Source organism: Triticum aestivum, chromosome 3A, assembly GCF_018294505.1.
Source record: "Triticum aestivum cultivar Chinese Spring chromosome 3A, IWGSC CS RefSeq v2.1, whole genome shotgun sequence".
Lineage (NCBI taxonomy): Eukaryota > Viridiplantae > Streptophyta > Magnoliopsida > Poales > Poaceae > Triticum > Triticum aestivum.
This window is the reverse complement of record NC_057800.1, coordinates 404,199,541-404,218,895: the sequence shown is the minus strand read 5'-3', so window position 1 is coordinate 404,218,895 and position 19,355 is coordinate 404,199,541. Positions and strand designations below refer to the sequence as shown.

Below are 19,355 nucleotides of genomic sequence, written 5' to 3'. Positions count from 1 at the left end.
TGACCTCGCCTCGGCCATCATCGACCCCTACTACGCGAAGATGAAGGAAGAGAGCAATAAGGACAAGAACGCCTGGCACAGTGTGTGGCATGAAAGACTGGATGGACAACATGTCAAGTACGTGGCCATGGATGCGTACACAAGCTACGAGATGTACAGGCGGATCGTTGACATGAGGAATTGTCTTCTTCCTGACCCAGACGAGGGATTGATCCACATAGCAGTGGCGGGAGCGTCACAATAAGTAGATGACTAGACGATGGTTTCTCCTACTTTAGAATGCATGCAATTGTTTATTGAGGTGTGTGCGAATGATATGTATAGTCACTTATGTAATTGGATGTTTATTTTAGTTATATATATACATGTTATTCTACTGTAGACAGAGCAATTCACATGGCTTATTAGCAGCAATCGTCTGTGTTATTATTGGTCTTCACACACATTTATGATTACAGACCTGTTTGCCCCGTATCACACACACCTTCATCTGGCTGACCGTTTCTTTTGTGTTTCCTAATCACAAACAGTTCATTCGAGTGAACTTTATATCACACACGCCTTCATCAGGCTGCCCATTTCTTTTGTTCTGCCTCATCGGAAACAGTTCATTCAGATGAACCGTATGCCCTGCATCGCACACGCAACTAAAATCTGAACCGTGCTTGATAGCTCCGCCACCGTAAATGTTTTGCACCTTTTTTACGGTTCTTTTACACCACCATTTGCGATTATGGCATCGCACACAGTTTCGTCGAAGGGTCTTTGATCGCAGTGTCGCGTTTGGACCATCCTGTTGTAGTGTTATGTAAAAGTGGTAACCCCACTTGTGCTTAAACGATGAGTATGACCTACGATCAAATGTTCTCATTTGACTCCTCAGTCAATATACTCATATATAGATGACCTAGTCATCGCCAATTGCTTGATAGATGCTAGAGTGTTTGTGCATGCTTTGCCACATATTTCATTTGCCATTTTATTGTGTGAGCATGTTGATTGCATATTTTTCTCATTCAAGGACATCCATTTGTTGCTTTGATTGTTTGGCTCTTCTTCTTTTGCCAAATGGATGGACAAGAATGTCTAAGAACTTCCTCTAGCTATCTATGATTTTCTCGTCTGAAACTCTATTCATGCTACATCACAAAGTTTGATCAAGTCAGATTCGAACCCTCTAGGTGAGGAGCACTTGGAGTCACCGATTCATCATAGACATAAACTTCCAAAACCTCTTTGTGTATTTTGGTCTGACCGATTCATTCCTTTTGGTCAAACCGAGTTCATTGAGTTGATCTAGGTTTTCAATCTCGGTGCAACCAATTAGAACCATTCGGTCACACCGAGTTGCAGTAATCACTTGCGATTCTGCATCTCGGTGCCACCAAGTTGTTCCACTCGGTCACACCGACAAGGTCAGGATATATATACCCACGGGCCAAATTTTGGAAATTCCTCCGAAACCTTTTCGCCCACGTGTGTCCTGTTGTGCTGACTCAGGTCTCCGGATCATCTCCTCATCGCCAGAAACCTCCCGCCGCTGGTCTCCGCCGCCGTCAATGGGAATGTTCACCGTCGTAGCGAGCTCATCGCCAAGTTAGGGTATGAGTTTGATCCTTTGTGCAATCTTTACCTCCGATTCTTAGCACAAAGTGAATGCCATGATTCTTACCACGTATGAGATTATCCTATCCAGCAAAAACTCCCTTTAGATTAGTTTTGATTCAAAAACTTAGGGTTGGGTTTCCGCCAAACTCATCTGGACCGACGGAGTTGTAGAAATCGGTCTCACCGATTTGGCTTAGGCCATTGCACTTGTAACTTTCGGTCTGACCGAAACTTGCAAATCGGTGTGACCGAGTTCAACTCTCAGTGAAACCCTAGCAATCTCGGACTCACTGAACCGTGTCTCAGTCTGACCGATCTCACTAGTTCAAATTCCAATATTGCTTTGATGGCACCGAGTTTAACAAATCGGTAGTTCCGAAATGCTTTCTATCGAAAACTAAAACTAAGTTTTTGACTCATTTTTTTTGCAAAATCTCTGCACTTTGTGATACTCATCCACTCTACCTCATATATATCTATTCACAGGGTCAGCTTTTAGTTTGCAGTGTGAGAAATGTCTGATCAGAGTGATAGCTAGAACAAGTCTGAGGAGCAAGTTAACCTGAGTGAGGGCACTAGTCCCTCTGACAGCTATGATGAGGGTAGCAGAAGTACTCCTAGCAACCTACCTAAGGCTGCTACTAGGAAGAGGAAGAAGAGAAACTCTGATTCTGAGGATGAAGATTATGTTGCTGCTGAGGAGGAGGTCAGCTCAACAAAGCCTGGTATGCACAAGAGAGTGGTTAAGAAGGAATTTGGCACGGCTGCTTCAACAAAGCCTGGTATGCACAAGAAGCCTCCTGCCAAGAGAGTGCCCATGTTAAAGGCCAGAGCCTCAACTCTTGAAGCCTCCAAATCAACGAAGGCAGAGGCTGCTGGTGAAGGCAAGAAGAGGAAGGAAAGTGCCAAGAAAACTATGGTCGGAGTTATTGGAAAGCCCTCAATGATGGTTCAATATGATGAGGAAGAAGCGAAAGAAGAGGAAGATGCACCAGCATCAAAGACTCAAAAGTTGATGGGGGATGCCATCAAGTCTGGGGCTGCTCCTTCAAAGCCTAAGACCAACCCCAAAGCTACCGCTCCAGCCACCAAGTCTGCACCCAAGAGATCCACCAGGAACATACCTGCTGCTGAGAAGAACAAGGGCCCAGTGCCTGAAACTAAAGAAGAAGAAGAAGAAGAGGAAGAAGAAGAAGAAGAAGAAGATGGATCCCAAGTGCTCAGAAAGCTAAAGCCCAAGATCCCTGATCATGATGATACACATCCAGCGGCTGAAAACATGAAGATAAGGAAGGATGCAGATCTCAGACCGTGGAGACAGTTAAATGCATATGCCTCAAGAAGAAGAACTATTGTAGATTACATGTTCCACACTAAGGAACAACAGGACTTCTATGAGGCCGTGCTCCTGGACAAGAAACCCATTGTATGTGACATGAAGTGGGTTGACTGGAAGTACATCGACAACAATGAAGACCACTTCCCTGGAGTTCATGAGAGCTTCAGGATGAATGGAGTTGATGCCTTTGTGGGTCAGAAGTTGACCAAGTGGAATGATGAGCTTATCATGCAATTCTATCCAACAACTCATTTCTACCCAGATGGCGGAATAGTATGGATGTCTAAAGGTACAAGGTACCAGTCAACAGTTGTAGAGTGGGCCAAGCTAATCAATGCCCCTGCAGAGCATGAGGATGACACTGATGTGTATGCAAAGCCAAGGAAGGGACACAACTTCATGGCACATATGTACAAGGAGATTCCAGATGCAGCTTTGGAACATCACAAGTTTGGCTCTGTCTATTTTCTCCTGTTAGGCCTGCCTACTATCAATACTATCCTAAGGCACACTCTGTTACCCAAGTCTGGTGATCACAGGATGATAATAGGACACTCCATCAATTTGTTGCATATGTTTGATGTGCCAGAAAAAATCAAAGTGATGACACTGATTGTAGAGACAATCAAGAGGACAACAGCTGATCAGAAAAGGCCGTGTGGGTATGCTCCACACATCCAAATGCTCATCAATTCCAAGATGGGCACATGCACATATCTATTGGACAAAGAGCACCTTCCCTTGAGGCCTGACTTTGATGACAACACAGTTGTCATGAATGCTGAAGATCCTACATCAGCAGAGGCTCAAGAGAAGAGGGAGAAAGCAAAAGAAGAGAAGGCAGCCAAGATGCCAAGTGCTGAAGAAGCCTCACAAGTTTTTCTCAAGTCAAAGCAAGACCAACTTGGCTATCTTATTCAGTCCACTTTGAGGATTGAGAAAGAATTGGCCACTCTGACTCAGAATCAAGAGTCTTGAGAGAATCTTTGAAACCAAACTTCATGACTTGGATGTCAAGGTGACAGAGATTCAGACTTCTGTGGAGAAGATCCAAGAAGAGCTTGAGGATAGGAGTGACAAGACCACTATAGATGCATATCAAAGGGTGCCCAGAAGGCAGAGGTCTGCAGCAGTGCCAGTGAAAGACACTAGAGCTACTACTTCAACACCTGCAGCCACAGCCTCATTTTCCCCTCCAGTTGCAACTCCACCAGCTCCTTCAACCTCAATAGATGCATTTTTCCTAGGAGTCCTCTCCACGCCACCTCCCGTAGATCAAGCTTGGAGAGCCACATAGCACTATGCATTTTCGAGCTTTTTGGTAACTTGTTGCCAAAGAGGGAGAAAGTGTATAGATCATAGGCTTCGAGAGAGAGAGAGCTTTGCTTCTTTTTGCTATCTCTTTTGCTACTTGTTTTCTACTTATTTGTTTGCTTGCTTGGATGATAATGTGTGTGTGAGATACTTGTATGGTCATGTGTTTGATCATATCATACTTCAATGCTTGTGCTTGAATGCTGCTATTATTTATCTCTCATGTATGATCATTCACTTTGTCTTGGTGATGAGTGCATATTTCATATTCTATCATTATGAGCGCTCCACCAAGATGTATGTGACATGGAAGAGTAACCCATGATCCTAATCGATTGTGCATTTGCATTCAAAAGCAAATTTTAAATAATGCACAAATTTAGGGGGAGCCCTTGCTTATCACATACTTCTCAAAGCGACGATATATTTCACTCTTATTATCATTTGTCGAAGCTTTGATCTATATGTTGTCATCAATTACCAAAAAGGAGGAGATTGAAAATGCAACTAATCCCTAGGTGGTTTTGGTAATGATTAACAACATATAGCTCATTGAACTAATATCCATTCAAGATAATGTTTTCAGAAAGTTCAATGATTGGCATGGCAAGGACTAGAGACGTGGACCCCTCAAAATGCTAAGGACACATATTGGCTCAAGCTCAAGACTCTACATTTTCATTTTAGTGATCCAAGATCACATTGACTCCATAGGAAAAGCCAATACTATTAAAAGGGGATGAGGTGTTGCTTTATGGCTTGCTTGCTCAGAATGCTTAGTGATATGCTCCAAAAGCCCTCAACCACTTTCTCATATCCACATACGTCCCAAAACAAAAGTCAAACTCGGCCCCACCGATTTGATCTATCCGGCGCCACCGAGTTCATTTGACATAGCCATAGCCAGAAACCCTAATCAGTTCGATCTCACTGATAGGGATCTCGGTCTCACCGAGATGGGATTGCAAACTCTCTGTTTCCATTCGTAACATTTCAGTCTAACCGAGATGAGCGATCGGTCCCACCGAGTTCGCAATGCAAACTCTCTGTTTCCTTTTCGTAATGTTTCGGTCTCACCAAAATGAGCGATCGGTCCCACCGAGTTTGCCTGACCAAATCTCTGTTTGCCTATTACAGATATCGGTCTCACCGAGTTCATGTGATCGGTCTCACTGAGATTACGTTATGCCCTAACCCTAACACAATCGGTCCCACCAAGTTGACATGTCGGTCCCACCGAAAAGCCTAACATTCACATTTTGAACTAAATCGGCCTGACCGAGTTTCAGTATTCGGTCCCACCGAGTTTGGTAAATTGTGTATAATGGTTAGATTTTGTGTGGAGGTTGTATATACCCCTCCACCCATCCTCCATTCGTGTAGAGAACCATCAGAACGTGCCTACACTTCCAGCATTCATTTTCTGAGAGAGAACCACCTACTCATGTGTTGAGACCAAGATATTCCAATCCAACCACAAGAATCTTGATCTCTAGCCTTCCCCAAGTTGCTTTCCACTCAAATCATCTTTCCACCATATCCAAATATGTGAGATAGAGTTGTGTGTTGGGGATACTATCATTTGAAGCACAAGAGCAAGGAGTTCATCATCAACACACCATCTATTACCTTTTGGAGAGTGGTGTCTCCTAGATTGGTTAGGTGTCAGTTGGGAGCCTCGGTCAATATTGTGGAGTTGAACCAAGGATTTTGTAAGGGCAAGGAGATCGCCTACTTCGTGAAGATCTACCCAAGTGAGGCAAGTCCTTCGTGGGCGATGGCCATGGTGGGATAGACAAGGTTGCTTCTTGATGGACCCTTCGTGGGTGGAGCCCTCCGTGGACTCGCGTAGCCGTTACCCTTCATGTGTTGAAGTCTCCATCAACGTGGATGTATGATAGCACCACCTATTGGAACCACGCCAAAAATCTCCGTGTCTACATTGCATTTGCTCCCTCCAAACTCCTCCCCTTTACCTTCATATGCAATGATTTACATTCCGCTGCTATACTCTTAGAATTGCATGTGTAGGTTGATTGCTTGACTTGTGATAAGTTGCTAAAATCTGCCAAGACTTAAAATTGGGAAAAGGCTAGATTTTTATTTGGTCAAGTAGTCTAATCACCCCTCTCTAGACATACTTTCCATCCTACATCCGGATTCTCGTGGCTATGACCAACTCTTAGATTTTGTCTAAGGACAAGGATGATGCGGGGCCTTTTGTTGCAACAGATGTGCTAGTTAAGCTCAAGGGCTACGTATTCACGTTCAGGAAGGAACCGGCTGGATACATTCTGGACCTTGACTTTGTCCCATTTATCTGTGGATGCAAGGGTGATGATGCTGACGATGAGAGCGGCGCCAAGGAGAAGGACGATGTGATGGACACCTTAGAGCACACCGGGAACCCTTCCAATCATCCGTCTTCTAGTTCTGCTCAGACGAATAAAATTCAGGAGACTCAAGTTCGATGACGTGTATTGTCGAGTGTGGGCTCTGGAGATGTGACAGGACGTGGTTCAGTGCTCTTAGCGCAGGAGTCTGCCTCGCCTTCTATGCCACGGGCTGTCGTTGTGTCATAGCCATCGTCGCCTTCTCAGACTACAACGTCGTCGCCCGCTGCCCTCCAGTCGGTGCAGGTCACCGGCGGCTCGGCGGGATGCCCGGACTCTCCATCTGCGGAGGTGGCGCCGCAGCTGCCGCCGCCGACGCGGACGGCGCCGTCGCAGCCGGCTATCTCCAAGCCGGTGCAGGCAGCCGGAGTTTTAGCGGGGCGCCCTAAAGCTCCTTTAATTAGTAGGCATTCAACAGCTCGGGTAGGGCCAACCCAACATGCACCTCATTGGAGCCGTGCATGCATGTTTCGAGTGTGCTGGGACACAAAGGGCTGGCCTTAGATGTGTAGCCATGCAACACTGCACATTCAACTATTATTCGATCTTCATCGGAGCCGGACGCGTCCGTGGATGCTCAACATTTTCAGATGAATCCAAATGTGTGCGTCTCACCCATGCACGCACCACCCGTGGTCCCGCCTCCAGACATGCCATCTTCGGCGACGGTGTTGAGTGTACCCGTGCTTGTGACTACCGGGGAGGGGGTTGCTACTACACCCTCATCCCCTCCTTCGGTGGAGGTTCCTACACATCTTTCTTCATCTAAGGTGACACCCACACGTCGCAGTGCCCGCCATACGGTGGCTGGCGATGTAACGGCGGACACTGACGAAGACTCTCTGGCAAGGCGATGCGGTGTAAATCCATGCAGAACCTCGACAACCAAGGTACTTCATCATCACCCAAATCGTTTTTATCTTTTTCTACTACATCCATCATTGCTAAGTTGAATAATGTGGGTGTTAGTCTAGGAAATAATGAGAATGATATTTCTGTTTCCACAAACGCATTGAGACATTTGGAATATGATCGATTAAAGGTCACTCCACGAGTTTCTAGCAAATGTTTTACCTCTCATCTAGATGAGGAGGAGCTGCATGCCACATCAGATGGTCAGCTACTCGCTCGTGTAGTAGGGGAGGTTTCAGACGTGGGCTTGGAGGAACCCGGGCTTAGTTCATTGGTTGAGCTTACAGCTTCCGGTCGTAAATCTAAGTCCGACTGTTCGAAAAAAGGTCGTGAACCCTCTAAGAGGGTGAAATTTTCTAAATATCCTATTGTTTCCTCATGAATGGCATGTTCTTTAATAGCGGAGATCTTGGTGACTTGGCTAAACATCTATTCACTGCGGAGTGTAATAGGGAGTACAATTTAGACTTTCTGGCTTTATCTGAAACGGGGAGACGTGATTTCTCAGCAAGTCTGCTTGACCGCCTGTCTGGTGGGATAGACTATAATTGGATTTCACGACCACCTCGAGGTCGTTCTGGGGGCATTTTACTTGGCATTAACACAGGGACTGGATGTTCTGGCTAGTTCGTATGGAGAGTTTCATATTAAACTCCATATCCGAAACAAAGCTGACAACTTCACATGGACCCTCGTCGCCGTGTATGGGGCAGCCCAGGATGAGCTCAAGGCCATTTTTCTCCGTGAACTGGTTAATCTGGCGAAAGATAATCCCTACCCCATTCTTATTGGTGGGGATTTTAACTTGCTACGATTTCCAAATGAGAAAAGCCGAGGTAGGTTTGATAATCATTGGCCTTTCCTTTTCAACGCTGTCATTGACAGTCTAGATTTGCGAGAGGTTTCCATGATTGGAAGACAGTTCACTTGGGCGAATAGTCTTCCGGAGCCGACATATGAGAAACTAGACCGCGTTTTAATGGATACCGACTGGGAATGCAAATTTCCAATGGTTTCTGTTCGCGCTCTTCCTCGTATAGAGGCTATTTCAGACCATGCGCCCATTCTCTTAATCACTGGATTACCTCGACCACAGCACCGACGCAGGTTCAAGTTTGAACTGGGTTGGTTGCATCGGGATGGATTCCATGAAATGGTCAAGGAGGTGTGGAATAAACCGGTTGCCGGGCTTACCCCAATACACATATGGAACAACAAAATGCGTGCATTACGTAAGTTCCTTGGTGGATGGGCTAGGCACACAACGGGTATCCTCAAAAGGAAAAGCTCCGTCTTTCATCTATTATTGATGATTTAGAAGCTCTGGCAGAGATTAGACCTCTCTCTGACATCAAAATAGAGATCAAGAGTCAATCAAATGCCCAGTTAGCACGCATGTTGCGCGAGGAGGAACTCAAGTGGTACCAACATTCAAACTCTCAGTTTATCCTGAAAGGTGATTCGAATACGAGATTTTTCCATGGTGTCGCTAATGGTAGACATCGGAAGAAACTTATTCATTCCCTACAACAGGAGGAGGGCACGATTGAAGGGCATGAGCAACTTAAGTCTTATATCACTAGTTACTATAAAAATCTATTCGGAACCCCTGAGGAAGGAAACTTCTCGATGGATGAGTCTCGAACAGATGACATCCCCCAGGTTTCTGATGCGGAAAATAGCCTTCTAACATCTCCATTTTCCGAGGAGGAAGTTAGAAAGGCGGTTTTCCTAATGGAGCATAACAAAGCACCGGGTCCTGATGGTTTTCCCGCTGAGTTCTACCAGAATTTTTGGGAGGTCATCAAACAAGATTTCCTACTCTTGTTTGGATGCCTTCACGCTGGCCAACTAGAGTTGTTCCGTTTAAACTTTGGTGAAATTATTTTATTACCTAAGGTTAATGAGGCTGAAAGGATACAACAATATCGTCCAATTTTCCTCCTTAATGTTAGTTTTAAAATATTCACCAAGGTAGCAACGATTAGGCTAAATTCGGTTGCTGAACATGTGGTTCGTCCTTCTCAAACTGCTTTCATGCAAGGTAGAAACATCCTAGATGGGATTGTTGTCCTTCATGAAACAGTTCACGAATTGCATCGGAAAAAGCTGAATGGGGTGGTTCTTAAAATCGACTTTGAAAAAGCTTATGACAAAGTCAAGTGGTCTTTTCTTCAACAGTCTCTCAGAATGAAAGGTTTTTCTGCTGAGTGGCGCGCTATGATCCATAGTTTCGTTTCTGGAGGTAGTGTTGCCATTAAAGTCAATGATGACGTTGGCAACTATTTCCAAACGAAGAAAGGATTGCGACAAGGTGACTCAATATCGCCCATGCTATTCAATATAGTGGCTGATATGTTAGCGGTCATGATTGAGCGTGCCAAGGTTGATGGCCAAATTGATGGGGTAGTGAATCATCTAGTGGATGGTGGCCTATCTATCCTCCAATATGCCGACGATACGATTTTCTTTATGGATCATGACCTCGAGAAAGCAAGAAATCTGAAATTAATTTTATCAGCATTCGAGCAACTCTCAGGGCTTAAGATCAATTTCCATAAAAGTGAACTGTTTTGCTTTGGTGAGGCTCAACACGAGGCCCATCTGTATGCTGAGCTATTCGAATGCGGATTGGGCCAGTTTCCGATCACTTATTTGGGGATACCGATACATTATCGAAGACTCACAAATGCTGAATGGAAACACGTCGAGGAGAGCCTACAAAAAAAGACTTAGTAGTTGGAAAGGTAAATTTCTATCTCTGGGTGGAAGGTTGGTCCTCATAAATTCAGTACTAAGTAACATGGTACTATATATGATTTCCTTCTTCCAATTGCCGAAAGGAGTATTACATAGATTGGATTACTTCCGATTGAGATTCTTTTGGCAAGGAGACAGCGAGAGAAAAAATATCGGCTGGCTAAATGGAGTGTGGTTTGCCGTCCCAAGGACCAAGGCAGTTTGGACATTCATGACCTTGAGGTTAAGAATAGGGCCCTCCTCGGCAAATGGTTGTTTAAGTTGTTGACGAAAGATGGTGTATGACAAACCCTGCCAAAAAGAAAATATGTGGGTTCTAAGGCGGTATCCCAAGTATACTGGAAGCCCGGGGACTCTCATTTTTGGGCCGGACTAATGGCAACGAAGAAATATTTCTTCTGCTATGGTTCCTTCTCAATTAAGGATGCTACTCTCCGGGCGCAATATCTAGCTCTGTACAATATTGTGCGTCACAAGGGTGATGCTATTGCCAAGGTTTTGGAATCAATTTCGTCAAATGTGACGTTCAAAAGGGATTTAATTGGGACCTAGACTCCAATCGTGGAAAATACTGCTCCAACGGTTAACCACGGTACAGTTGTCACAAGGGTCCAATGTCTTTCGTTGGAACCTACATGGGAATGGGCAGTTCAGTGGAGTCTATGTATAGAGCTCTGATCCAATCCGATGTGCCAGTTGATAATAATAAGAAGATCTGGAAGATGAAGATACCTCTTAAGAATAAAATCTTTGTGTGGTATTTTGGTCGCGGAGTCATTATTACTAAAGATAACCTTATTAAGAGGAATTGACATTGAAGTATGCAATGTGTATTTTGTTCGCATGATGAGACAATAAAACATTTGTTCTTCCATTGTAAATTGGCTCGTTCTATATGGTTAGTCATCCAGATAGATTCCGGCTTGTATCCTCCGTGTAGTGTTGCTAATATATTTGGCAACTGGTTACATGAGATTGATCACAAGTTTAGAATTCTTCTTAGGATGGGAGCACTTGCCGTGATTTGGTCACTTTGGCTATGTAGAAATGATAAGGTTTTTAATGATAAAAATACTTTCCTTATGCAGGTTATCTGTAGATGTACCGGGACGCTTCATTTATGGTCCTCTCTACAGCGAGTGGAGAATCGAGACCTGTTTACAGAGATGTGTACACGATTGGAGGCTGCGGCGAAGGATAGTTTTACCTAACATGGGTGGCAACATGATCTTAGGATTGGGCCTCCTTCGATTTAGGTGTCATACAGATATTCATCTTTGTATTTCGCCTTCTTCTTTTATTTTGTCTTATCGTGAGAACTTTGTTGCCTGTGTGCATCTTAGTAATGCAGAGGCTGGGTGTAATACTTAAACCTTTTAAATAATAAAACCGCAATTGCTGCGGCCACCGTTAAATCTCATGCTAGTGTAACTCAGCACAGGTCCCACGAAGCAGCTACAAGAACAGTCGTAGCTAGTCGCTACAGATACTAAGCTCCCACGAAATGAGAGCCTCTGGTTGATCAGGGGTGTTTTAGGCAGTATATGGGCCCTGTTTAGCCTATGGTCGGTTGTAAATGGGCTTTTGACTCTGGCGTGTGAGGCCTATGGTGCCGGTGTTCTTGCTGGCCCTCTCCAACTTCCTGAATCCGACCTTTTTCTGTGTGCCGCCGCCGAGTGTCCCGGATCTTCACTGCCTCTGCCATCGCCCCCGCCTCCTCTGCAATGCCGCGCCCTTCCCGTCCACCTTCGCTCCTCCCCACAAACTCTCTCTACGTCCCCGTTGTTGTGCCGGCTGTTGAGCCCCGTCTCTGTTGAGTTGTTGCACCATCACTAGATCTGGATTTAGCGAGAGACACGACCATGTGGGATGCGTGTCGCGTTCGTGGAGGAGGCCGGGTGCGTTGACTCTCCACTCCTCCTTTGTAATCGCCAGGGCTGATCGGGTCAACGGCCAAGGTGTGGTCACTTGATTTCTTCATTCAGGAATCACCCCCCCCCCCTAACTAGATTCAGTTTTTCTACACATATTCAGTTTGTTTTGTGTAAAAATACTATACCCCTCCTGTCCTCCTTTTAATCACTCTCTTTAATACTTCTCTGATTCAGACTTTGTCATTGATACCATTATTTGGCAGTACTTAGTTGAAACTGCAGAACTATTATGGAAGGAAAGGGAGAGTATGACCAGACTCAGCGAAATACATCCAGATGGTGTAAGTGTCTCGGAAATGGCCTTTTATTAATTGCATTTGTTGCTTGTGCTGCAGCTATCACCTAAATATTGTGGATAATTTTTTTCATTAAATTTCCATTATTCACTAGGTATGTAGTTCTATTGCACATATTATTTTAGTTCATTTCTAACAGTTTCATGTTAGGTATGAAGTTCTTTTCACAAAACGGTTTGCTTGTTTGGTAAACTTCTTTCTAATTTTTCTTATGCTTGCAAGATGTGTTCCCTCTTGAGTAATTTTCTACTATGAAGCATGGGATCAGCTAAAGTCAAGCTACACTGCATTCTCATGTTCTTGCAATAATCGATGCATACATACTATACAAGAATTGCGAACAAAAATATTGCTGGGTTGTTGCTCCCGTCCCTACTATTGTGTGCTACACGTTTCTTGGTGATGGTGTGATGTACGAATTTTTCGTCATATGAACCTTGAGCAATCGATGGTTGGAATCTGCGAACCGTCGCATCGCCACTTCCCAAACCCAGCCCTGTTGTGTCGCACTCACCTCCTGGACTCTTCTTCAACCAGTACGAAGCCTTGGGGTCAGAACTTCTCGCTAATCTACCTGAAAAATTGAAGGCTCCACCTACTATATTCCACAACATTCTAATGCTTCTCACAATTTTTATTTGGTTGGGACAGATTCTTTTTTGAGAAAACATCAGCTAACACTCTCATTTGGAATTTCTGCGTGTATAAGTGATGAACTCGAGATGCATGAAGGAATTTCTGATGCAATGCTTCGAATTGTTGTTCCCGTCTCCTGTCCTCTTATTATGCTCACTATCAAATTAGTATTTTTACCACAGGGCTATATGAATTTACCTGCATGTTCAAGAAAGGATTTCAAGATCTATTTATGGATGTAGCGAATCAGAAGGTAACATATTGTCGCAAGTAGTATATTTGTGTTGTATTATATAACTGAAGATTCTGGAGATTAAACTAATGCTGGGGTCAACATTTACTACATTTGATATCTTATTAGATGTGATGCATAATGATTATTTAACATGCAAATGCTTTTCATTATAGAATTGTAGTACCTACATGGCCTGATTCTACCCATCTTAGTCCTCTAGATCTACCGACTGGCGATAAAGTTCATGCTTGAAAGTTCTTAAATTTGTATATGTACTTGCTCTTTCATGCTTGAACAAGTTTTTTGCAGTTTTCTTTAAAGAGGATTGGCGTCTATCTACTGTAGTTAAAACTACTTTGATTTTGTCAAATCGATGCATAGTAGAAGGTATGTGTGGCGTGTGTATTAATCAGTGTATAGTTTTACCTCTCAATCTTCATGGTTTTACGATTAATTTTTATTTTGCAAGGTTTGTGCTTTGATCCAGAGGGAAATGCATGTGTGCGTATTTGTAATTTTGAGATGGTGATGCCAATATTTGTTTCATAGTGGACTGACCTGACTAGCATTTTTAGGCCTCATTTTTCACTGGATGCATTTTTAGGCCTCCTTGAGGGAACAACTGGAAAGAAAGAAATTTTCAGGCTAGGCAGTATGTACCCAGAGCACATTTCAAGTGAAGTCGGTTGGTAGTCAAGCTACCAGTTAATCCCGGGTGTTGTGAGCTTGGATCTTTTCATTTTTCAGTTATATTTGGCATTGCCTTATTGTCCCCGAGGGTCTGTCTTCTGTTATTTGATTGAGCTTACAACCTCCCACCTTGATCTCATTCTTAGGCAGGAGCTACTGCATTTGTTAGAGCCAATTGTTCTCAGATTGGAGCTAAAAGAACCACATATAATTGATCATGCAGAATTTTGTGGCCGCAGGTGATTTAGTTGTCTGTTGGTGTGTTTCTGTTATCAATTTTCGTGTATCATTGCCAGATGATCAATCATGTCTGTTCACATCGGATATCATTCTCTGATATTTGTTACTACAATTGCATGAGGTTGTCACACACCACAAATGAGAAGTTAACGATGCTGCCATAGTCTCGCTAAATCACGTGTCGCGTCGGCTCCTTGCGCACCGCCTCCCAGCCCTCTGACACGCGTGCCCGACACGCCCAAAAAGACGATACATGTGGCACCCGCTCCCCCGCTTCGCTTCCACTGCCCCCACATAACCGCTGACAAGGGCGACCGCTTCAAACTTGAAATATCCCGTACATCGCCGCCGTTGCATTCGCAGGCTGCTGCTGCTGCTGCTGATCGACACGATGGACGGCGAGCCCCGGTGGCACAACAGCTTCCCCGGCAACGTCAGGAAAGAGCTCATTCACAGTCTCGGCAGCTCCACCAAGGAAGCCTCGCCGCAGTCCGACCTGTGGACCGGAGGCCTCGTCTGCGCCTTCGAGTTCGTCCGCGGCCACGGCTTCGCTAGCCCGCCCAATCTCTCACGGAACAACTCCTCGCAGTACTCCAAAGACCATTCAGCAGCCATGGATCCCACGAAGCTACCCATCACAAAGTTGGGAGACGTTTCATCTCAAGGCAAGCTATACAACTTTCTTGGTTTGATTCCATTTCGCGGTAGAAAGCCCGGTTGGCTTGACAGATTGGCAGCCGGTAGGTTCGGAGGACGGCGAGGAGCCGAGGCCGGCGTGCAAGCACGGGAAGGCGTCGCCGGAGAGCTACTGGGTGCCCATCGGGTGGAGGAGGATAGCGGAGCTGGTGGAGATGGTGGAGGGGGACGCGGCGTGGGACGGGCAGGGGATGGGCGGCCTCATGGACGACGGCGACCAGTGCTGCGATATCACCGTGGCCGATGTCGCCGCGCCGTACTGGCAGAGGCCGGCGGGGCCGACCTGGTGGTGCCACGTGACAGCGGGACACCCGGCGGTGGACGCCTGGCTTGCCGGCGCGCGATGGCTGCACCCGGCCATCCGCGTGGCGCTCAGGGACGAGAGCATGCTCATCAGTGAGAAGATGAAGCATCTACTGTATGAGGTGACGGACTGAATTAACTGAATTCTTTGTGTGCCATCTCGATCTCGTGGACAAAATAATTCATGGTGACCCATGCCGCTCAGGTCCCGGTTAGAGTTGCAGGTGGTTTGCTGTTCGAGCTATTGGGCCAGTCCGTGGGCGATCCGGCCGGGGACGAAGATGACATTCCTATTGTGCTCCGTGCATGGCAAGCTCAAAATTTTCTTATAACAGCGCTTCATGTGAAAGGTTCTGCGACCAACATTAACGTCATAGGGGTTACAGAGGTTCAGGTACCATTTCTCAGTGAACAGTTTCAAGTAAGAACCATCTCTAATCTGTTAATTTTCCTCTTCACCTGCATAGTCTTGCTCGCTGCAGGAGCTTCTTTCTGCATGTGGAAGTACAGCTCCTAAAAGTATCCATGAAGTTGTAGCGCATTTGGCTTCCCGCCTTGCTCGATGGGATGACAGGTGGTATTGAATTTTTAAGAAGCACAACTACCCAGTGTTGTAACATCTAGTCATCATCATACTTACCTGACAGATTGTGGCGCAAATACGTGTTTGGTGCAGCCGATGAAATTGAAGTTAAATTTGTAAACAGGCAAGTTATATACTTTAATACCCTTGGTTTCATGAACCTCTTTCCTCTTTGGCTAGAACTATGTGACAGTATGAGCATGTTCAGGAGGAATCAAGAAGACCTAAACCTGCTGTGCATAATATTTAACCAAGACATTAGAAGGTTAGCCACTCAGGTATGTATATTCAGAATGAGTAAGTTCAGTACAGTGGATATAGGGCGTGTTTGGTTACTCACTGCATTTTTGGGCTTCCTGGAAACCTGGCCCGGTAGAGCCTGTATGGGCTAATACGAGGTCTGAGCCGAGTTGTGTAGTTCGTTTGGTTGCTCCCATACTGGTTCGGGCCTGCAAACCGCCGATTTGAGGGCTCCTCCCGGGCCAGGCTGAGGGTTTGCTTTGAGGAGCGGACAGGCATGTTTCTCTTTGTGGACCGGATTTGGCCGCCCAGAGCCTGCATGGCTGTTATGCTAGCAACCAAACACACACATAATGAATATATGTATTTCTCAAAAAAAAAAAAGTTGAACTAAATGCATTTTGTGAATAGGTTATCAGGGTGAAATGGTCACTGCATGCTAGAGAGGAGATAATATTTGAGCTGCTCCAGTATCTGAGGGGAACCGCCACCAGGTTCTTGCTTGAAGGTATCAGGAAAGACACAAGGCAAATGATAGAAGAGCAAGAGGCTGTCCGTGGCCGGTTGTTCACCATCCAGGATGTGATGCAGAGCACTGTGCGTGCCTGGTTGCAGGTAAATACTTTGGCAGACTCACTCTTGTGGGATCTGATTGAAATTTTTATACTAGTCCCTCCATTTCTAAATATAAGTCTTTTTAGAGATTTCAATACGTACAGACTACATACGGATGTATTTAGACATATTTTAGAGTAGAGATTCACTCATTTTGCTTCGTATGTAGTCTCTATTGAAATCTCTAAAAAGACTTATATTTAGGAACGGAGGGAGTAATTGATAAGCGACAACATGAACCGTAGTTTGCTAACAAGTAAAAAAATTTGAGGGTATGCTAACAAGTAATATATTTTTCTACGGTATATATATATATATATTAAAAAGTAAAGTATTTACATAAAGTACAAAAGATAAAGGAGAAAATAAGATCAACCTATGCTAACAAGTAATATGACCGAGACCTGTACCTTTTCTATGATATATGGAAGTATCAGCTATGAACTCGATCGGTTGTTGTGATACTCAGGATAAGAGCCTTCGCATCACGCATAATTTGACCATTTTTGGTGGGTGTGGCCTCATTCTGTCAATCATCACCGGATTGTTTGGGATCAACGTGGACGGCATCCCAGGAGCTAAAAACACTCCATATGCTTTTGCATTGTTCTCCGGGCTTCTGTTCCTGCTTGGGTTCATGCTGATCATCGTCGGAATCATCTATTTCGGCCTGCAGAAACCGGTCAGTGATGAGCAGGTCCAAGTGAGGAAGTTGGAGCTCCAGCAGCTAGTCTCCATGTTCCAGCACGAGGCCGAGACACACGCTAAAGTGAGAGAAGGAGTCCTGAGGAGCGACTTGCCTCCTAGAGCAGCTGATCTCATCTATGATAAAGGTGATGCATGTCTCCTTATATCCCCAGCATCTAAATTTGCAACGTTACTACTAATATATTTTTGTTTTCCATGCATCCATCAGCGCGTAAACTTGGAAGGTATTTTTCGTTTGAAGCAAAGTGTGAGCCAGCGCTTCAGGGTTACCACTTGGTTTCGCTTTGCACCCTGTAGTGGCGAGATGTGAGGTTAGCACATCCATCCACCAGACTTTCAGCTCTCACCATGCAGAGTGACATTGCTGATTTTCCTTGATCCATGCAGGTGAAGAGAGCAGCTGCAAATGCGGTTGGTTCGTTGCAGCGTGTAGACAAGTTCTGAAGAAACTCCCAAGCGTGTTGCAGATCAGTTTTCCTTTTCAAAGGGACGGCACACGGCAGCCTTTAAGACGAAGATCTACCATCGTCGCATCTCTGTAAAGTCTACGTGTGTGTGGTACCACTAGCTACGGATGTAGTGTTTCCTCGAGCAATCACTCTCATGATCAGGTGATATTCACGTGGCCAGAGCCCTCGATGTGATTCTTAGCTTTACTTTGACATGGACAGCAAAACAGGGAGGCCAATGTTTTTTTTTTTTGACAAGGGGGGTATTCCCTCGGCCTCGCGGCCATCTTCTTAAAAGTGCCAATCAAAACAAAGTCTGACATCCAGTACGGTTCTCAGAAAGAGCACAAAGGGAGAAAAAAAAGGCCATAACCGGCGAAAAACATGACAAGAAACTCCTATCCTATTATTGGAATGTCTCCTAGCGATTGTACCCAATAACCAAAAGCTCCCTAGAAAGAGCACAAAGGGAGAAAAAAAGGCCACAACCGGCGAAAAACATGACAAGAAACTTCTATCCTATTATTGAAACGTCTCCTAATGATTGCACCCAATAACCAAAAGCTCCATGTAGTCCTTACTGTCTTCCAACAGTGAGGCCGATGTAGCTGCAACTTTCCAAGTGCCACTTCCTGTCTCGAAATGTTCAAATGTTTCTCTATAGTGGTGGAGTCAGAGCAACTATAGCAATAGTCCCTCAAAACCGGGTGGAGTCAAAGCAACTATAGCAATAGTCCCTCAAAACCGGGTAAGGGAGTGCAAAATTCGTTTTCAAGTGTTAAACCGGACCTAGCCAAACCTTAATCCGGTTTAACTAGTTGAAACTTTTACTCCTAGCTTCTACCGTGGCTTAATCTCAGGATATATCACCCCTTCCCTGCGCTTGCACCGCATCGACGTCCGCGCCGCCAAAATCCACCATAGCACTTGCCCTCCCGCGCCTGGCACTTCCAATCAACCGGTGCCGCCCTCGACTCCCTCGAAATGGTAGGATTTAGCCATCGGGGGTTACCACCGCTGATTCGAAGTGTCGATCCGTATCGAAGTGTCGATCCGTACCGCACATGCAAGCGATCTGAGCATGCGGCGGCGCGTCACCCTCTCGCTCCTACACCGACTTGCTACAGCCGCCGCTGAAGAGGAAGTGCTACGACATGTGGCCGCTGGGGGCATGGGATTCGTAAATAAAGGACAAGACACCGGTCGTCGGTACTGGATTGACTCCTTCTAGTCTGCGAAGCAGGCGGTGAGTCTCTACGACAGTCGGGCGAAGATCAACTTCCCTCGCAGCGGCCGTGATGTCCCCGAGTTCCTCGCCATCGACCCTCGAGTGGTTTCCGTCGCGAGGTGCGGGAGAATCAGGAGGCCTTCGAGCGTCTCGAGGTGGTGTGCGTCGATGAGGAG

At 45.4% G+C, this 19,355-nt stretch overlaps 1 protein-coding gene across 6 annotated transcripts; it reads left to right on the top strand.

Annotated features, from left to right (window-relative positions):
- The first annotated feature begins 11,919 nt into the window (after positions 1 to 11,919).
- On the top strand, positions 11,920 to 18,284 carry LOC123061422 (uncharacterized). Of its 6 annotated transcripts, none has more exons than XM_044484518.1 (12): positions 11,921 to 12,284; positions 12,464 to 12,541; positions 13,375 to 15,022; positions 15,102 to 15,478; positions 15,562 to 15,750; positions 15,839 to 15,930; positions 16,004 to 16,063; positions 16,148 to 16,217; positions 16,591 to 16,794; positions 17,264 to 17,627; positions 17,711 to 17,813; positions 17,890 to 18,284. In XM_044484518.1, exons 3-11 carry the CDS (start codon positions 14,749 to 14,751, stop codon positions 17,797 to 17,799), a joined length of 1,719 nt encoding a protein of 572 aa, XP_044340453.1. In that variant the 5' UTR covers positions 11,921 to 12,284; positions 12,464 to 12,541; positions 13,375 to 14,748; the 3' UTR covers positions 17,800 to 17,813; positions 17,890 to 18,284. The 6 variants fall into 6 exon arrangements, with proteins under 6 accessions (XP_044340457.1, XP_044340453.1, XP_044340456.1 ...); XM_044484521.1 differs by having other exon boundaries at positions 11,921 to 12,541; positions 13,375 to 13,445; positions 13,737 to 15,022; XM_044484516.1 differs by having other exon boundaries at positions 12,464 to 15,022.
- Positions 18,285 to 19,355: the final 1,071 nt, after the last annotated feature.